General features: G+C 40.8%; 1 protein-coding gene across 1 annotated transcript in view; it reads right to left on the bottom strand.

Moving 5' to 3' along the window:
* The window catches only part of MALRD1 (MAM and LDL receptor class A domain containing 1), a 450886-nt gene that overhangs the window by 102921 nt on the left and 326057 nt on the right, over positions 1-21908 (bottom strand). The window contains 3 exon segments of the mRNA XM_074946044.1: positions 646-803; positions 7314-7475; positions 16119-16247. Coding sequence (XP_074802145.1) covers positions 646-803; positions 7314-7475; positions 16119-16247 — 449 coding nt within the window.

Below are 21908 nucleotides of genomic sequence, written 5' to 3'. Positions count from 1 at the left end.
TGAAATGAGCTGATGATCACAAGCCAGTTTATAGACACATGACAACTAGCATTTTTATAAGCCAGCTCAGGAGAGAGGGCAAAAAGACTCACCCTATTACCCTTAGAGGTAGGAGCATTAGGTAGGCTTGAAAAACACTGCCAAGACATTTTCATGGAAGCTTGCACTATCACTCTCCACCTTGCATCTGTTCTATGAGTAAATAGTTTACGTCCAGAACTTTTAATCTATTACCCTTCATGAGCATTAAAATTCATATTTTTAAAACAATGTTTTTCTTTTTAACTGTGTATAGCACATTTCAGGATTAGTGTGTTATATAACCTGGAAATAGCACTTACTGTATGTTGAGGACAGAAGCATGCAAAGCAGAAAAGTGTTGCTGTTCAGTAAGATTGGTTGCAATGACCGGACGAGTCTCTGACAGTGAGACTCACATATGTACTAATGGCATTTCCAATGAAATTAGGACTAAAGCAGAGTTGTCAGTGTTGATCTTGTCAATACAGAAAGATTGGGTAAAGAACCGGCAACCAAGCCGAGATTAAACAAAGCTAATATAATGTTTGAAATTTAAACCATTCAAAACACGAGAAACACAAATATAGATATCAGATATTTAAATAGAAATACTTTTTCTCTTACCTTTAAAGTTCCTGTTTGCTTGGAATCACACAGCCAGAACCAGAACCGGACTCTACACACTCCAAGGCTGGCTGGGAAGAGTTTTGTAGTAATTATCCTTGCTCTATTTCCTTCCTGCTGGGCAGATGAGTTGACATACAAAAAATGTTGTCCACTACCTTAAAATGAATGAAAATGTTCTTTGAATACTACTTCATACTTAAGAGCATAAGCCATGATAGATAAGTAGATAGGTAGCTAGCTAGATAGTGAGTGCAATAATGTATCTTATCAGACCCAAATATATATTTACACATAGGCCAAGGGTCTGATAACAGATGTATATATTATTAACACATACATATTTTACAAATTTATTCCTTAAACCCTCCTAAAGCCACTTTTGCTATTCAGCCACTACCTTGGGCCTAGCTCTGTTGCAAACAAAAGACATTACTAGAGGTGGACTGAACATATTGGGAATGTTCAGATCTGAATGCAAATTCATCTCTAAAAGAACCACTTTTTTCTAAAAAAGGTTTGAGATAGTGATGTCTATCTATGAAAGTCATTGTTCTTTTGAAAGGGTTTTGCTAGTACTAGAATTAACAATAGCTCCAAGTTATGTTACCTGTACGTTCTTCATGGAAGCAGGGGAAACTTGAAGGTTATTGAACTGTCTCAGGGTGACTGTCTGCTTTAAATGAAGTAGGTCCAGCTCCCTTATGCCAGAACAGGTGCTCCCAGTTTGGCCAATTAAGAAGATGGGGCAGAACTGGGGGTTATAAAGAGCCAGGGTGTTAGTTGGGGAGCAGGGAGTGCCCTGTGAGGGGCTGCCAGCATCCCCTGCGAGGGGAGGCAGTAGGAACCTGCTGGGGGAAAAGACCTCCAGGAGAAAGCCCTGGGAAGTGGTGCTCAGTTAAAATAGCCTGGAAGAAGTCCTGAAGTAGGTCCTGAATCAGGAGGGACTGAAAGGGACAAAGGGGAAAGTCCTATGGGTGGGCTAAGGAACTGTTTTTTGTGAGGTTTTTGCCTGTGTTTGGAACATAAAACTGCCTAGAAAAGAAACTCTTGGTGTGGCAGTGGGTCCTTCATGGGCTGGAGACAAGCAGCACCTTACATGGACATAATTCACTAAAAGACTTAAATCTTTACCATTAAACCAGAGATGTAGCACAGTACATTAACAGCTCTGTGGAATATGAATAACATGACCCATTGCCTGGTTTTAAATAGGTCTGATTCCTTTTGAATGCACTTACTCTTTTTTCCTTTACAGTGGCTTTCTCCCTTGACAAATCACTCTTACTCTCTTTACTAGAAGAGAGTATATTGATATTGATATATTGGTAATATTTGATCCTAGGATAACCTAATGGCAAACATCTCTCATTTTCATAGAATCATAGAAGATTAGGGTCGGAGGAGACCTCAGGAGGTCAGCTAGTCCAACCCCCTGCTCAAAGTGCTTGTAAGGTGTCAGTAATCACTACAGCTTTATTCCAAACACTTCACTTCCATACAAACATTGCTTCTAAAATACAGTGGCCACCACAGCAAAGCCAGTATTGCCACCAGCTATCACACAACGGCATCTGATATGCCACAGTAGTCTCTTTTCTCCAGAATAGCATTGCACTAGCAGTGTAAATGGGCCTTAAAATGGAGGTCAGTTATAGCTAACCTCACTTTAGGACTTCTTTACAGAGTGGTGTAAAGGGCCTTAGCGTGATGGAGCACTCAGGCTACTATCTCTTAGGGCTTCATTACCAGGGTGATTGACTGCAGAGCACTCTCCAGTCCGGTACTCCAGCTCCCCAAGAAGAGTAAGGTAAGTCAACCAGAGAATGTCTCCCATCAGTGCAGCGCAGTCAAGATACCAGGATAAGTCAACCTAAGCTACGTTGACTCCAGCTACGTTATTCACGCAGCTAGAGTAGTGTAACTTAGGTTGACTTACCCTGGTAGTGAAGACAAGCCCTCAGATGGCACTCACTATGTACTGTTGTCACTTTCCTTCACTTGACTTCTTAATATTGATTGTTGTAAAAAAATTCAATCAAAAGTCTAAAGGACTATTATAGAAATAAAATTCACTTTTGACTTTGGCACATGACAAGGTTGTTGTGAGCTTCACAGCGGTGTCAGCTCCTAAAAGACATGGAAATGACTTTGCACCAATCAGTAGCTACATTTTACATAAACATATTCATGAAATAAGAGTAACACACAATGTGTAATTATACAACCTTCCAAGTACATTTTTTTTAAGCAACAAACACTTTTTGATCAAGCAAGCTCTCTTAATATCCCATTTTCAAAACATTTACAATGGCTCAATTGCTCAGGTAAAACAAACTATCTTTGTTCTGGTGGTAGCAGTGAGGAAGGTCAGGGTAATTCTCCTCTGGAGGATAAAGTTCAGAATTTTTCATATCAAGGAACACACGGAATACTCTTTCTTGTTTAAACATAATCAGCTACAAGCATATTCAGAATCACAATAGTAGTGTGTCCCGGCCCTTAATGGGCTCTTCTAAACCTTTTGGTACATAATTGGCTAACAAGTTGCAAAATCAAATTGATAGGTTCCCTGTGAGTTTGGAGAAACTTCTAGGGCAATTACAAGTAGATTAATTTGGTCTAATTAAGACAGGCTTTTAGCAATTCAACAATAAGATTTTCCCTGGAAGGAGGACTTCACTATCCATGGTGGACAGTTTCTCCAGTGATGTCTTGTATCATTTCAACAGTCAGCGGTACACCACCATGCAGTAGTATCTATTTCTCAAACCACCACTCTCCCTACCTTAAAGGTGAGCTTGGGTCCCATCTGCCTTGTGCTGGCCCCTGCCATGATGCCTCGCATTTGAACTCTTGCTCGTGTGTGGTTGAATTTGGGGCTGTCCAAATTCCAGTTTCATATGTTCTGGGATTTGGAGTATTCCAAACTCCATTGTGCACCAGATAGTCCAACAATTCAAGTGTGAGGCATCATGCCAAGGTGAGGCATGGGTGTAATGCAGCTGGCCTCGAAGATCATGGTTAAGGAAGGTGGAGCTGGGGTTCTTCAAAGACAGTGGTGATAACAGAGGGTGGAGGAGGAGGCATGGAAGAAATATTGGAAGGAAGAATGAATAGTCTAGAGGGGGAGGCAAGACCCATGGAGAGGACCAGTGAATGGTAACATACACCTATTCCACCCCATCTCAGACCACACACACACAAACACACACACACACACACACAGACACACACACTTGCCAAACCTTCCTAGATACCCTAGTGACAAGCATGCCCAACCAGTCCCCTTCTCTGGAAATCCCAAATCTTTCTGCAGCCTCATGACAACTCTGGTTTAACTCCTCCCTGCTAATTATTACTGTTATGATCATAGTGCCTAGAGAACCCAAATAAAGTTGGGGCCCCATCGTGCTAGAGTGCTGTACAAACACACATTAAGAAACAGACCCTGCCCCCAAAGAGCTACTGATGAATGCTGCTCTTTTCCTGTAATAGGATAACCGGGGTGGGACAAGAGAGCTGTGTTACAGCTTTAACAATTAGAATATACCAAGGTGAATTCATTACTAAGATATCAGATGATGCCACTCATTGGCTCTGAGGAGTTTGGCTGATGGAACATCTAAATAAAGATCTATTTTGGTGTGATTTTTTAGCACAAAACTGTTTCTGGCAATTGATCTGGAAATTTTTTTTTGTATTGTGGTAAATAATAAACCTTTTGAGAAAGTGCAAATGAACACAAAGATATTTGCTCACTACTTGATTATTTCAAGAATCAGGCTCACATGGACTGGCGGCATAACATCAAAGGCTATTTGAAGTGAAGTGCATTTATTTTTACCTAAAATTGCACACACACTTAGTTCACTCTTTCATAAAGTGAAATTGTCTACTGGATTTCAAAACTGGATACAACATGCCACTCTCACAGACCTGCAAATGATCACTTATTCAGAATGAGACATTCAGTTTGCACCTCAATCCCATGTAATTTCTGGCTGAAACACCACGAAAAGGGAGGTTTTGCAAATTGCAATGACTATCAGTGAAATGCTCTCAGTTTCTGTCTGTTTGTCTGTTGGAATATATATTTTATAAATAAATATAAAAATATAATTTTTTTCATATGATCTGCTTATGTTGGATTATCAGGGTGTGAGTGTTACACCTCAGTACTTTCAAGAGGTGCTAGATTTTAAACATTCTCAAGTAAAAAAGTTATTTCAAAGTTATTATAGTGACATGGATATGTTGTATTCTAAATCAAATGGAATGTTACTATATGTTTGTATCATACCCAGCAAAACAGAGACCCAACCTAGTTGGCTCCTTGGTACTATGACAATACAAATGATTAATAAAATCATAATTTTGCTCTGGCATTGGACTAAAGTGTTTGAGGTTGGAGTATTTTTTAATCGATTATCTGTCTTTTCTGAAGATTTATAAAGCAACGCCTCATGGATATGCTGGTGGAAAATCTGGGGAGGTTAGCTTATGAGAAGAGCAAAGCTAGATGTGTTAAGCAAACTGTTAATTTTGTTTTAATTCTATTTTCTCTGTTTAATCAGCCTTGTTTTTATTGAGATTACTGTTTGGATAATTTCATGCAGATGTCTGCCTGGGAACAAGGACCCCGTAATCTTCAGAGAGAGGTGCTGGAGGGTAAAGAATTTCTGGAACCTGCACTCCCCTCTCAGTCTTGGTCAAGGCACACCAACTACCAGTCATGTTGTGTTGCCAACCGGCTGTAGCAGGCAGCCCTAAGAGGAGAATCTGAAAGACCAAGGAGGAGATGAGAGCTGGCAGACATGTTGGTCACAGGTACATGATGAAGACAATGGATATTACAATATTTTCATCACCTACTAATACTTGGTCTGCATTATTTGTTTTCTCCTTAAATCTTAGCATGACAGACTGTTGTCTTCATCATACCAGGTCATTGTATTCCATGTTAGTATACTTTGTTCTGTGAGTAGTATCAAGGGTTACTTTGCTATCAGAAGCTGGGATTTGGGAGTTGGGACATGCTAATACAAAATGTATGTGTCATTAGCTCTTGACCAGCCACAACATGGGGGGAATAATTTCCACTGAGATTTTTTATTGTGGCCCTCAACGATTGCTCCTTTTTCCCCCTTTGCTCCTCAATCATCCTTTAAGGACCTGAATCTTTATCTGGAACCCATGAGTGTTATGCTAAGCTTCAACCCAGGACAGACATTGAAAATGATGACCTGCAGCAGAGCGCTATGGTTGATGTCATTGGAATTGCATGCATTTACACCAGCAGAGAATTTGGCCCCTGAAGTCAGATTCTGTTGTTGCAGTAATTTCTTACTCTTTATTATTTGCACTGCAGGAGCACTTAGGGCCATCAGTCCAGGGTCAGGACCCTATCATGCATGGTTCAGTACAGATGCATAGTAAAAGGATCACAAAGAGCTCATCCTAGATTATGACAAAATACAATGGGTGGATGAGGCAGAAACAGGGAAAAGGAAAGGAGAAGATAACAGTAAAGTAAGCAAGTACAATAAGCAGAAGTCTCAGCTCACCACCTGCCTGCACATTTGTTCATTTATGAAATGGGTTTGCTATTTAAAAAACAATCCATTCTGAGTTTCGAAAGCCAAATTTCAGATTTGTTTTTGTTTGTGACCATCTGAATTAGATGCTGTGGAAGATCAATATCTCTAGAAATGTGTTTACAGCTTCATTACACAGGATATACAAAAAAAGCCATTGAGCTCAGTGGCGTTACTTTGAATTCACACCAGTGTAACTGAAAGCAGAACCTGGGTCATTATGTAAAGTGCAGCAGAATTACAACAAAATGACGACACTCAGTCAGAAATGTATAAGGCATCTCCTATGGAAAAATCCAACAGAAAAGGAAACATTATGTCACTGACTGTATTCTCTTTTTTGTATTTAATTTTTCATCTTTGTAGGTCTAAATGAGTAGGTTTACAAATACCTCTTTAATTAATAAGGGTTTTGCCAGATGCTTGCAAATGGACAGTAGGTTTATTTAATCCACTGTGCCTGCTTATAAAAAGTTTGTTTCTCTCCAGGGGTCATGATTAATAAGTATCCTTAGATTTGATTTAGCAGCTCATTGTCTAGAGATGACTAAACAAATGCATCAAACCACAATAGAGTATCAAGAATGATATAATCAAGGCCACTTTGAAAAGAGCAATCTATAAAATTACACTGATGCTGACCCAACCAATGATTAAAACGGCTGATAACAGGCCTCTCTGTTAGGCTGTTTATTTTTAATTGCATTCAGATAACACTGGTGGTTACTATGACTGTATACATGACAAGATTCAATACACTCATCTGGCCTACTTTAGCACTGCCATTTATGATGTCTATCCCCTATTGTACCTTATCATCCAAAAGAATGGAACATTTTTATGGGCATTTTCCAATTAGCGCCACAAAACTGTGGAATTTGCTCACCACCACTACCTTCTGGCACAATACACTGAATTGATCACAGGTCGACTAAGCAGGCCTCCTGCCTATTGTGGGACTAATTCTGCAGAATACTTTGTTTCCTCAGCAGATGACTTAATGATTTTCAGAGCTAAGAGTGAGAATTTTCCATCCCTTTCCCCAAACTGATGTGAGAAACTTAATATTACCTGGTGTGTGGTCATCATCAGGACCACTTTGCCCTGTGACAGCCCTGTTGCCAATACTCCAATCAAAATCACTGACAGAATCTCGTGTTAATCCACATGCAATAGTCCAATCTTGATCTCCTGTTTCAAAGTTACAGCTTCCAGGGATACTGGTATATTGGCCTGAAAAGGCAATAAAAAGTAAATTCACTCTCATGATATCAATATATAGTATATCAGTTGGTATATTTAAAATATGATGATAAGCATACCGCACATAGTAATAGCAAGGATTCTGTTCAATGAATGCCAAATTTAAATATGTTAAGCTGAGAATGTTACTTACTGTATGTTTCCACATTGTGGTATACATATATGGTATATCTTGATATAATGCAGGCTCAAGAGACAAAGTGGTCTCTTTATTAGAGAGATATAATATTGGCTCTGTATGCCCTCCACCCTTTGGATATGTTTAATGTCATTGGTGTATGGCTATGGCCAATGGTGAGGACATTAGGGAGACATGACTGAGTATGGGAGTTGTTTGATATTGCGTATATATTGGCATGGTGGCCTATGAGCATAGTTTTATAAGTGAAAGAAGATATGGTGGTTAACATACTGGATTTGGACTTAGGAGATCTGTGTTTAATGCCCAACTCTGCCACAGACTTCCTGTGTCACCTATGGCAAGTGACTCAGGGCCAGCTCCAAATTCTATTGAAATCAATAGGAATCTTTCCATTGATTTTAGTGGGCTTTGCAGCAGGCCCTTAACGCACTGAGTTCCATTCCCTATCAGTAAAATGGGGATAATATTACTCCCTTTCTCCCACTTTTGGTTCTTCTTGTCTATTAAAGTGTGAGTACTCTGTGGCAGGGACTGTCTCTTAGTATGTGTTTGTACAGCACTTAGCACTGTGGAGCTCACTGGCTGGTGCATCAGGATGCTACCAAAATACCAATAATGATCATTTATGATTTTTTTTAAACAAAGAGGCATTTCCTCAGAAATTGCATCCACTCACTTCTCCTACTAATATAGCAGATACATGCTCTTGGAACCAAGATGGAAGTAGTCTCATATTGAACTACTATTCCCTGCTTTGACAGTGTTCCTTTAAATCAGCCAGCTCTAGGTATTGAGAATTAAATTAAATTTATTTTTATGTGGTATGTTTCAACACAATGTCTCAAGATGCTTTACAGTAAGAGATAAAACAACAAGATGTTCTCAAGAAATTCTTCTTTTCAGATCTGCGGAGATGATTCATATGACTCTAAGATACATTAATGTTCAGGATAAAAATGTGTAGAGGGCAGTACTGTATCCCTTTTGATAATTCACCAGAAGCACAATACATCCCCTAATCAGAGAGGGTATCTGGTAGTTTTGCCTCTGGTTGGACAGGAAGAATGTATGAGTGCACAGATCAATCTTGGAGTACATTACATTGGGAAAAACTGATCAATTGATTGATGAAGGAGACGCATATCTGCTCACTATTTCAGCATTTGCCCTCTTACTTTTTTTCCCAATGGGATACTATTTTCAACACTACAAGTCAGCTAATTTCATAATGATCACTAAGGTGCAAAAAGCAAGAACAGAAGATAATATTGTCACGGCCATAGGTGCTAATATCATTAATGTTATGAGTCACTGAGGTATAAAAACTCAGGATTAAACTCTTAGTGCACCTGGACAGTCATTAAGGGATAAACCATCCTTGGTTTGGGCAGGCAAACCTTTTCTGGAGTTCCTTTGGATTTCAAAGCATCTACACAACAGGAAGTTTAGAGACTAGGCTCACCTTTCAAGGCCAAATGGTCCCAGGTGAGCAGCTTTAGACTCAGGGGATTCCCAGGGGAAAAGCCCAGGGGGTTAGGGAGGACCAAGAAACAGTGTGTTTAAATTGTGACATTCCAGGAGAGGGACAAGGACTAAAGGCTAGATCTATACTACAGACTTCTGCCAGCATAGCTATATTGCTCAGGAGAGTGAAGAAATATTATCCCTGACCAACATAACTATGCCAACAGAAGCCCCTAGTTATACCTGCAAAGCTGAGCTTCTGCCAGTACAGCTTGTTTTGCTTGTGGGCAGAGAAGGAGGAAGGAGTATGTTTTTAATATACTGGTGCAAACTGCAGCTTTGCCAGTATAGCTGCATCTGCACTAGGAGCACCTTTGCCAGTGCAGTATAGCAGAATTCCTATACCGGTAAAGTGCTCCTAGTGTGGACATAGCCTAAGTCAGCTCCTCTTGGAGAGGAGGCGGTGATACATTCGCTGACAAGAATTGCCTGTATGCAGTTCATGATCACTTCAGGAAGCAGTATTTGTGTACAGTCTGCAAACGAAGAAGTTACACCAAGCAAATGCCCTCACGCAGCATCACAGATTTCTTCTCCAATGAGACATTAACCTGCATTGATGCAGGCAAAATTAAATGATTTTCCTAAAGTCACACAGAGAATTTTAGGGCAGAGTTAGGACTCAAATTCAAACCTCCCATAACCCAGTCATGGGCCTTAACCACCAGGCCAACCCTCCTTTCAGCTTTGTGTGTACTGAAATTCACATCCCCATAGCCCAGACTGAAGTGCAGTGTAGACAAGCATCCACATGCTACAAAAACTACAGATCCTCTTTTACACTCTTGGACTGTAAATTAATCTGTTCTCCAATTACAAACTGCACATCTTAGCTCCTTGAGAAGAAGAAAACAATCTAAGCAGATGGGACCATTTCTGACATGTTTAATGTTCAATTATTTAATAGGATGCCCCCAAAATATTTTGTTTGCAAAAATAGGCTTGCTGCCATTATAGAAGTATCTTTTCAAATGAGAAATTAAAGCAATTCTCTTTATTATGATGCAGATATGCAAAACTATAAACTGTAACCAATACTGTTTTCTAGGATTTTCTTGTAAAAATCTGGTCTAGTATAAATACCTTAAATAAAGATGATTTTGAGCTATGAATAACATATGTAACCCCCTTAGGGTTTAGAGAGAGCAACAGGGTGTGTGCTTCTGGAGCTCCAGACAGAAGGGAAACTCATGGCGATGAGGGGGAAGTCCCGGAAGACTGGAAAAAGGCTAATGTAGTGCCCATCTTTAAAAAAAGGGAAGAAGGAGGATCCTGGGAAGTACAGGCCAGTCAGCCTCACCTCAGTCCCTGGAAAAATCATGGAGCATGTCCTCAAGGAATCAATTCTGAAGCACTTAGATGAGAGGAAAGTGATCAGGAACAGTCAGCATTCATTCACCAAGGGAAAGTCATGCCTGACTAATCTAATTGCCTTCTATGATGAGATAACTGGTTCTGTGGATGAAGGGAAAGCAGTGGACATGTTATTCCTCGACTTTAGCAAAGCTTTTGACACGGTCTCCCACAGTATTCTTGCCAGCAAGTTAAAGAAGTATGAGCTGGATGGATGCACTACAAGGTGGGTAGAAAGTTGGCTAGATTGTCGGGCTCAACGGGTAGTGATCAATGGCTCCATGTCTAGTTGGCAGCCGATATCTAGCGGAGTGCCCCAAGGGTCGGTCCTGGGGCCGGTTTTGTTCAATATCTTCATTAATGATCTGGAGGATGGTGTGGATTGCACCCTCAGCAAGTTTGCGGATGACACTAAACTGGGAGGAGTGGTAGATACGCTGGAGGGCAGGGATAGGATGCAGAGGGACCTAGACAAATTGGAGGATTGGGCCAAAAGAAATCTGATGAGGTTCCACAAGGACAAGTGCAGAGTCCTGCACTTAGGACGGAAGAATCCAATGCACCGCTACAGACTAGGGACCGAATGGCTAGGCAGCAGTTCTGCAGAGAAGGACCTAAGGGTGACAGTGGACGAGAAGCGGGATATGAGTCAACAGTGTGCCCTTGTTGCCAAGAAGGCCAATGGCATTTTGGGGTGTATAAGTAGGGGCATTGCCAGCAGATCGAGGGACGTGATCGTTCCCCTCTATTCGACATTGGTGAGGCCTCATCTGGAGTACTGTGTCCAGTTTTGGGCCCCACACTACAAAAAGGATGTGGAGAAATTGGAGAGAGTCCAGCAAAGGGCAACAAAAATGATTAGGGGTCTGGAGCACATGACTTATGAGGAGAGGCTGAGGGAACTGGGATTGTTTAGTCTACGGAAGAGAAGAATGAGGGGGGATTTGATAGCTGCTTTTAACTACCTGAAAGGTGGATCCAAAGAGGATGGATCTAGACTATTCTCAGTAATAGCAGATGACAGGACAAGGAGTAATGGTCTCAAGTTGCAGTGGTGGAGATTTAGGTTGGATATTAGGAAAAACTTTTTCACTAGGAGGGTGGTGAAACACTGGAATGCGTTACCTAACGAGGTGGTGGAATCCCCTTCCTTAGAAGTTTTTAAGGTCAGGCTTGACAAAGCCCTGGCTGGGATGATTTAGCTGGGATTGGTCCTGCTCTGGGCAGGGGGTTGGACTAGATGACCTCCAGAGGTCCCTTCCAACTCTGATATTCTATGATTCTATGATAAGGGCTGCAGCAAGAAGGCCCTCAAAGAGTGAAGCAGCCAAAAATCTGCCTGAAGCCTGAGAGGGACAGAGCAGCTAATCGGGCACACCCCAGGACAGGAGCCAGGAGGAGCACTATGCCAGGAAGAAATTGCCCAAGAAGGACAAATTGGAGCTGGACCCAGTATCACTGCTGCCCAGAGCTGCATGGGGCTGAGTACTGGGGCTTGTGACTTTGCATTGGGAATAAGGAGAAAGGCTGTTAGCTAGTTAAGCAGGGAGGTTGTCGCTCTGTGTGGCTTTGCAGAGAGCGGCAGAAAAGGCCACCAGAGGGTTTGTTGGAGGAAGTTCACTGACGATGACCAGGAGTACCCGAGATTCACTGCTGGACTGGAACATTGCCCAGGACTCCTGAACAATGTGTGCAGACACATTGCTGGGTGTCTGCCCTTTCAGACTGTGGTACCACTGGGCCTGTGGGGCCTTGAGTATAATGCAACCCTGTTTTACTGCGCCCCTATATTTCCCCCTATTGTTTTTCTCCACTCACCCCTCTGTAAATAAACATTTCCCTTTCCTATATTCATTGTACTTTTCCAGTGAGGGTGTGTTCACTCTGGGGGGTTTGGAACAGGTGCCCCTGGGGTGGAAGGAACTTTCCCTGCTGCCTTCCTGGGCGCACAGTCTCTTGGCCAGAGCTGCCTGCAGAGCAGACTCCATCTTGGCCACGAGGGCGCTAAAATTACACGTATAGCATGTGAACTCTAAGAGGAAGATCCTACAACTGGTGCCTTAGGAAAACCATTAAAGAAAAATAGGAACACAAACACATGGAACATTCCACACTGGTCCATATTGTATGCTGTGCTGCACTACAAAGGAAAGCTGAGCTTTAATAAGTGAAATAGACAAGCAGGCACTGCAAAAGAATTTGGCTGCGCAATCTCAAAAGCAAGTACATGTGTCTTGTAGAGTTCTAAACAGATCAAAAACCAAATGAATTTTGATTTTATAATGCTATTTATAATGCATTGCCTGACAGCAGGAATTCAGCTCTAATATCTTACCAGTGCTTCAGAAAGCATTTAATAATAAATATTTATGAACAGCATTTGCAGGGCTGATGAAGTCACCTGCATGTCTGCACCTGCTGGGTATTTCTTTTTTTTGACGTAAACAGAGACTGTTTAGGAGTTATGAGAAAAGGACTGGTCCATTTGTCTGCAAAATTGCTTTTATTTCAATAATTCAAGCACTGCACGAGATGGTTCGCCAATGTTGAGGCCTGCTATTAATCAGATCTGGGTGTATAATTGACTACAGTTCATGAAAACTGAAATGGCTTTCATGTGTGATTTTCACATCCGTACTTCCAATGGGCTTTGAAAGAAAATGAAAATTGTGCAAGAATGCCTGACTGGAAGGAATGAAGCATATAAAAAACAACTGCTGCAATTTTATTTTTTTTAAAATAGGATGCAACACAATACTCCATTACACCAATTGTATGTGGATATGATCTCTGCTGGGCCAAACGCCGTTGTAAATCTAGAGAAATGTTTCAGTGGAATTACTCCAGATTTACACAACAGCAAAACTAGATCCTTGACTTCAATAGTTACACTGGTGTAAAACTGGTGTAACAAAGTGGGGGATCAATTCCAACCTGGAGCTGAGAGAAAAAAGAAAAATCGCAGACAAAAGTTTCAAATATCCAAAGGTGATGTGAGGGTGGGGCAGGATGGAGCAGCAGGCGTTTCTCTCACAGTCATTCTGCCCCCTGTCTTTAACAACTCCTGCTGCTTCTCCTCACCAGGGGAGGGTTGTGGAAGGTCCCTGCATCCAGGCTGAAGGGGCAGAGGCTTTCCCCTAGCGTTGTGTGAGAAAATCTGACCTTTGCTATTTGGAGCTGCATTATGCTGGGGGTGTGGAATGATCAACAGCAACCCTGTGCAGGAAGAGCTCAAGGTGGCTGAAGGATGAAAGCACGCTGAAGTACATTTTGCTCTTCATTATAAAAGAGTAGTTTATGCCCCCGTCTAGTGCTTATTCTACACCACAGCAGACACACCCAGGGATCACCTCTACCCCTGTCTCAAATCCAAACACCCCCAGACCTTGGTACTGTGGTATTGTAGTAGCCAGGCAAGGTACTAACAAACTTCAACAGGACTTTATTTTTTAAAGTGGAAACCTCTTTTCCAAGTTGCTGCTGCACCCTGAGTAGCTCTCCCTCAGCCTCTTCAAATCCTCCCCACTCCTTCCTGTTTCCTGTCCTTTCAGACTCCCAACAGCTCCCAATCCTAATAATTACAAGCAACATTTAAACACCACAGGTATGCTGGACAGGGCAACCTAGCACTTACTTTAGCACTCTATGTGCTACATTGCAATATGGACTGTTGCCGGACAGAGGGGAGAAAGAAGTTCCCCATGCTCTCTCCATCCGTGGTAAATCTGTGAAGCAAAGGCCAGTTTTGCCTTATACATTTAAGGTGCATTGAAGTTAATATTTTCCCAAGAATAGCTTTTATACATCATAACAAACCTTTGGTTTGTGACTTGGATTGATTTATGGCATTAAATGCTCCCATTCATTGCCTGACTAAGAAAAGAAAGCTGAAGGTCTCACAAGCTATCTCTAGAGAACACTTACAGAAAGCAGTGGCAACTACTGTATGCAATAACATCATTTACAGAATAAATCAAGATCTTCATTAGTTTTCTGAGTGTCATTAAAAAGCAGTTTGCATTAGACACAGTTTCAGTGTGATGTTTTTCTATTGGGGCCCTGTAAAATATAATCGTGGATAGTTTACGAAGTATTTTGTTGCAGTCACACTGCCTGACTACTGAAGAAATATTAATGTAATGCTACAAAATATGATCAATCCTTTAAAAATCCATTTATCTACTTGAACTGGTTATCCTTTTAAAGGTTCAGTTCAGCTTAGATTTATTCCAGTTGTGAATCTGGCCAAAAGACTGCATAAAGACACTGCTTTAGGATCTACACTTTAGATATATACATTATTTACTTTAAAACAAATAGGGAGAGAGGGAGAAGAGTTCCGGTATCATATAATATTTTAATGATAATATGCCTTTTCCTTCCTCTTCTTCCTAATATACTTCCCAGAGTGACATTATTTGCACATTTGGTCACAATACAGATTCTCAGTGAACACTTTATATGGCCTCTGCAATCCCTAAATATAGGATTTAAGATTATGCCACTCTATTCTTTTGGAGCCTTGTCTAATGTGACCTTTCACCATATATGAGAGGGAAAAAAAACTATTTTTGTTGTTTAAGATGCATTTTCTCTCCCCTACATATCAAGAGTGATTTCAGTAATAGTTTCACATGTGCACCATAGCAGAAATTTGGCCCTATAGATTCAAGATTAAGAAACACGGATTGATTGCCAGGATTAAGTAAATGCCTTAATAAACTGTTCTGTCCTCTTGCTCTTAAAATGTAGTTCTCGTCTCAAAAGTGACTCTGCAAAAATGGCATTGGAGGCAGGGTGGGGACAGAGGCAAGGGCTCCATGTGTGCTGCATCTTAACATCAAATATGATCAGTTTAAGTGTTTAAAGGTAGTTTAACTGCAAGCCCTATTAATGTATGCTCTACAAGTCAAACTGGGTTCTTTCCTTCTCACACATCATCATCAATAATAAAGTTCTGCAGGCCAAATTAAGTTGCAATCTTCAGTTGTCACTGAGGTTGCGCAGGTGTAAACAGATTGGAATTTATCAAAGAGTTCTACTGATGATGCAGAAGGAGGAAAGTAATCCAACCCACTCATTCTGGTCTTTTGTTAGTTTTGGAGTAGTAAAAAGCTATAAAAATGTACTTGTGTCACGAAAATGAGCACATACAGGGAGCTGATCTGAAGGATAATTTTTACATGGTCAGTGTTTGGAGCAGAACCTTACTCTAAATGCTTCTATATTTTTACCAATTTCCTTATTAGGCTTTTCCCTTAAATGTTGACAGCTCAAAATCCTTTCAAGTTTCTTCCTATAGATAATGTGTATAGTAATCCTTGGATTATCTTCCTTTAAAAAAAATGAAGTTGGTCTTCTATTTGCTCTTTGTTTTGAGTATGTTGCACATTTGTGACTCAGTCACATTTAAATATTTTTGCTCAGTAAATGTCTTTGAGGATCTGAAAGTGTAAAACTTTGTGTGATGGGGGAACAAGAGAGGGAACAGCATGCTTATATTACCTTCTCCTAAGCAGCTGTACAAATCCATCTAAACTGGTTACAGTATTTAGGGTTAAAATTTTAATATTAATATAGAAAGTTGTACTTACTGCAATCAGCTTCATCTGATTGGTCCTTGCAGTCTGGTTTGTAGTCGCAAACAAGGTGAGACTCAATGCAGTTCTTGTTCCAACACATAAAATCAGTGAGTGCTGGGCATTCCCTAGGACTCTCTCCAACTGAAACCAACAGGACATTTAAATCAATACTTTAATTAAATCAAAGTATGACCTTTTTGATTTGTTTACCCATTATACACTATCACTTTAGTGATTTACTGCATCCAACAGATGTTATTCAATCCCACTCTCTTTTAATGATGTCTTGTGCCTGCCTAGACTGCTATATTGGTGATAGTCAAAGCTGTGAGGATGGAATGTTTTGGTGAATAGGAATTCATTTCCACATCAGCACAACTCAATTCCTAATTTATTTGTGGTGTGATATCTGTGCATACAATTCAATTTGCTACAAATAGGTATAAAGGGGGCAGGGCAAAGGAGTAAACCTAATCTCAATATATGACATAATTTAGAAATAAGATCGTGTCAAATTGCCTGAAATTATCACTATGCTACTTTCATACAGTGCATAGTTTTCTGAAGTGTTTCAGGTCATCTAATTGTGTGAGATTTTTCAGTGTGTGGTAGAGAAACCTATTGCAGTCAACATGCAGGCTGCATAGGGATTCAGCCTAAACTATTTAAAATGAAGATTCATTTTACCAGAACAACTTTTCAATCGCTCTTGAATCTTGGTAAAATAGTGGAAGAGTGTGAATGGGAATGAATGAATAAATTGGGGGCAATATACCCAAGGAATGAGCCAAGGCCAGCTAACTCTTGGATTCAGTCCTTTGAGATCTGTCAAGCTTAAAATACTGATCTAAATGTTCATCAAGTGGCTCAGTGAACTGGCTACATAACTCCAATTAGCATTAATAGGAGCTGTGCTGATAACCCAAAGCACAATATTTAAAATGCACTTCTATGAGTCTGAGATTATTTTTTTCTCCCAGTGCCTCAAGCTGTTCAGTGATACACATAGGAGAATGTGCTTTGACTGTATTCTTTGTAATTTGTTCTATGGCTCCTTCAAACATGACTGAAGTGGGACTCATCATCAGCTACAGCTCTGGGCAGAGCAACTTTAAGTGTGTAAAGGAATAAGGCCAACATTTTTAAGAGATTTCGTTGATTCTGTATGGCTCTCAAAACTTGGATTGCACAACTTCAGACGCCTGCCTAAAACCTGATATTCAGAGGCAGACCCACAAGCTCTCATTGATGCCAAAATGAGAAAGCAAAACTAAATCCTAGTCCCACAGAGCATACACACAAGGAAACATTCAAAAGATACATGAGATGTAACTGAAATCCTTCAAGGGGAGTTCAATGACTGGCTTAGTTAAATGTAGCACTGACTGAGGCAAGTCTTCATATGCGATAAAAAGCTATGAATAGTACTGGGCCTTAGATCTAAAGGCAGGGCCAGCTCTAGGATTTTTGCCGCCCCAAGCAAAAGAAATTTTGGCTGGCCCCGCTTTTTTTTCATGCCCCCTCCGCCCCGCCCCTTCCCAACCCCTTCCCCGCCTGCTCCCCCGGATGTACCGCATTCCCCCCCATTGCTTCCTGCCCCCCCCGTAACCCCCCCGCCCTAGCTCACCTCCGCTCCGCCTGCTCCCCTGAACCCGCCGCCGCTCCGCTTCTCCCGCCTCCCTCTCAGGCGAGGGAGAGGCAGCACGTTCAGGGGAGCAGGCGGAGTGGAGATGAGCGAGGGTGGGGGAGTGAGTGCAGGAAGTAATGGGGGAGGGGGGGGTAGAGGAACTGCTCCCCGCCCCAGCTCACCTCCGCTCTACCGCCTCCCCCGCTGCACCGCTGGTCAGCTTCTCCTCCCTCCCAGGCTTGCCATGCCAACAGCTGTTTGGCGGGCAGCAAGCCTAGGAGGGAGTGGGGAGAAGTGAGTGGCGGCGTGCTCAGGGGAGGAGGCAGAGGCGAGCTGGGGAGGCGGTGGCACATTTCTAGGGGTGGCATGGCAGGCGCCGGAATGCTGCCCCTAGAAATGTGTTGCCTCAAGCACCTGTTTGTTTTGCTGGTGCCTAAAGCCGGCCCTGTCTAAAGGCCTCAAACCTTGTAATGAAAGATAATACAATTAAATAAACAAATAATAATCATAAATTAAACATGTTGTACAGATTTGGAAACCGAAGCACAGAAAGTTTAAGTGATTTACCTAAGGGCACTCAGGGACTTAAGTGACTTAGTGGTAAAACCAGAAATAGAACCCCGGTTTTCAAAATACTATATACTTCTTAAAAAGACAAGGTAGTTAAGGTAATAGCTCTGTATAAGGTCAAAATCTTGTCTCTTTCACTAACAGAAGTTGGTCCAGTAAAAGATATTACCTCACCCATCTTGTCTCTCTAATATCCTGGAACCAACATGGCTACAACAACACTGCAATATACTTCTTAACTAATTTAAAAATTAAAAACATCTCAGGCAGTAAGCTGTGAACTATTATGTTGCAAAAGTAAGATTGGATGAACTGTAGATGGGTCCTTCCCAAACTGCACATCTGAATAGACATAACTATTGGAAAGTTTGGATCTAGATTCAAAACATTGTGGCTTGGAGTCTCCTGGAGTAAGAACTCACATGAACACCATTTTTCTGGGTAGCTGCATATGACCTGCAGTATACATTTACAAGCAGTATATAGATTGTGCCAAAGACTCTGGCAAAGGCCAAGGCAAAATCTTTTTGGGAATCAACATGCCAGAATTGGTACAAATATCTAAAAACAAAATACCCTCCCCCAGACTTCATAGTCTATCAAAATTCAACTCTAAATGCAGGGTGGGTGGGTGTGGGGGGGGAGGGGGAGCTCAGCTTTCTGCTGCCTACATCAATACTGGCCCTGATTGACCATAGCCACTGTATTGACAGAAATTATACTAAAACAAGAAACATGATGATGGTTTTTTATCATAAAAAGTAACTACAGAAACTACAGTGACTGAGGAAATTCACAAGAACAGCACCCTTTCAAGTATCATGTTACCATTGTTTTAAATATTTTTCAAAAAATAGAAATACTTAATCCCAGAACATTTCTGAAAACTAATATATGTCAATCTCATTTCCGAGGCCTGGATGCAATTTAACATAAGAACATGTTAGAAGCTGCTATCAACATAGAAAACGTGAGGCTTTTCAAAATATTATCCTGCCAATTCCTACCTGTCTGCAATTGAAAAACTGGGTTGTCAGACTCTGGCATTCTACCATGATTTAACCCATTGAATTATAACACTACAGTGTACAAGAGTGGCATTTAAATCTTTCTGTGGAACTGCTTTATGAACCAATCTAACTCCTCCTGATGAAGTACTTGATTATCATGTGGTTGAAAGGTAAAATGATGTATTTCATGTAAAATAAGAGTTTTTCTCCACAATTTCTTGTCTTGTTGCATTTCTCCATACTGTGGGGGGATGTGTGCAAATAAATGGCTTTTGTGTTTCATCACATTCCTTGGCTGTGCTTTGACATTTAACCAAGTGGAAAGGTACTTTGTTACCTTATAGTCTCATTCAAGATTAACAATATCCTTTAATACATGTGAATTTTTTTAAAGAATCTAACTCCTAAATAAAGCCCATGGCAATCTAAACACCGCCCCCATCTCCACACACAGAAATCATTCCAAACCAATAAACCTCAGCAAATTCCTACATACAAAGCAAGAGTTTGTTAAGGATCTCGTTTTCACGTGCTGGGCTGCACTTATATATTCAAAGAGAAAGATATCGGGAGCCATTGACCCATGGAACAGCAACATGTTTCAAAAGATCAGCACGTGCCAATCTCACAGTTACATTCTATCATGATATAACCCTTAGAGCAAGAATGATGGCATTTCACAGAATGGCATTCAAATGGAGGCTTAGGAGAATGTCTGTGGTTTCCAAATGGCTAGAGAAGAAAACTGTATGACCCAACAAAGGGGACCCAACAAAGAGCTCTCAAAGAGTTAACTTACCTAATATTTAAAAATAGTGGAAGACTCAACTAGACTCCAAGAGGCTCTGTGAATTGTATATACTAAGTTCTGCAACATGATAGATGCTTCAAACTAACGTGTTTACATTAATTTAATAGGCATTTTCCTATATGTTAATTTATTCTTTTTAAGGCATTACAGTTTAACTTGCATGTTGTTAACAGTGTAATTTTCAACCAATTTTTTGAAATTACTATAACATTACAATGGAACTGTGAGCTAGCGAAAGGTAAAGAATTTGGCTTGTTCTGAGTAAAGGATAATCAGGTTTATAAAAAATGCCATAGGAAGTTTGAAGCAAAAAATCCTTTATATCCAAGTGTATGTTTGCCACACAATTAAGACTCCCTGACATGACAGTGAAATATTACTTTGGGAAGATCTATCAGATATAACCCCAAATATGTAAGCAGGGAACATTGGATTACATACTACCTTTCACTGCATGGCATGGAAGATAATTAATTGTGGCAAGGAGAAATGAGAGATGGTCTTGCGATTAAGGTCCTGGACAGAGTACAAGTCCCAGCTTGCTCACAGATGCTATATGATTTAGTCAAATTACTTAATTTCTATGCAGCAGCTTCCTATCAGTAAAATGGGGATAAACATTTATTTTTTCCTATCCTCTGACTGTGAGGTCGATTTAGGTTGTAAGCTAAGCTCTTTGGGACTTGGGCTGCCTGGTACTATGTATCTGTACAGCACCAAGCTCCAGTCTTGGTTGGGCAAGTAATAAATGGTGAACATACACAGCAAGGGAAAGAACAGCAGCTGTCTTGCATTTTCTTTCCTGGTCCCCAAAACCCAATGAACCCTCTATACAGACCCATGGCTTTGGGGGAGGGAACGTGGAGCCAGAAGGGGAAGTTGAGACGTAAATCTGTGCAGCTTGCTTCCATCAGATATAGGTATATTTCCCATTGAAAATCCATCTGGGAATCACTGTAGGTTTGATCAGCAGTAATTTCTCCTGCCTAGGAACAAACCCTCCTCCTTCCTCATCTACCCTCATGGGGAATTCTGCAGCAGCTGCCTGCAAGGACTACATAATAGCATGGTCCTGGAGAACAATATTTCTGTTTTTTATTTGGGAGAAAATGATGATGTAGTCATAGCATATAACACTCCAGTTCATGAGTATTTCAGCAGGATGTCAAACAGCAGCTACTACTGTTAGACATTTTTAAATCAGCAGGTCCAGAAAACTTGTTTCCAAAAGTTTTAAAAGAACTGGCCAAGGAGCTTACTAGGTCATTAATGATGATTTTCAATAAATCTTAGAACACTGAGGAAGTTCCAGAAGATTAGAAGAAAGCTAATGTTGTGACAATATTTAAAAAGAGTAAAAGATGACCTGGGTAATTACAGGCCTGTCAGTCTGATATCAATTGTGAGCAAGATAATGGAGAAGCTGATACAAGATCCAATTAAGGAAGAATTAAAGGAGGGTAATATCATGAATGCCAATCAAGATTGGTTTATGGAAAACAGATCCAGTGAATCTAAACTGGCATCTTTTTTCCCCAGAGATTAAAAATCTTGGTTGATAAAAGGTAATAGTGTTGACATAATGTACTTAGATTTCTGTAAAGCACTTGACTTAGTACCTCACAACATTTTCATTAAAGAACTAGAATAAGATTAATATGGCACGCATTAAATTAATTAAAACTGGCTAACTGATAGGTGTCAAAATGTAATTGTAAAGGGGGAAACATCACTGATCAGGTGCATTTCCAGTGGAACGCTGGAGAGATCGGTTCTTGGCCCCA

The sequence above is a fragment of the Natator depressus genome, chromosome 2 (genome assembly GCF_965152275.1).
Source record: "Natator depressus isolate rNatDep1 chromosome 2, rNatDep2.hap1, whole genome shotgun sequence".
NCBI classification, from domain to species: Eukaryota; Metazoa; Chordata; order Testudines; family Cheloniidae; genus Natator; species Natator depressus.
Note: the sequence above shows the minus strand (reverse complement) of the source record. Positions and strands in the feature narration are given on the sequence as shown.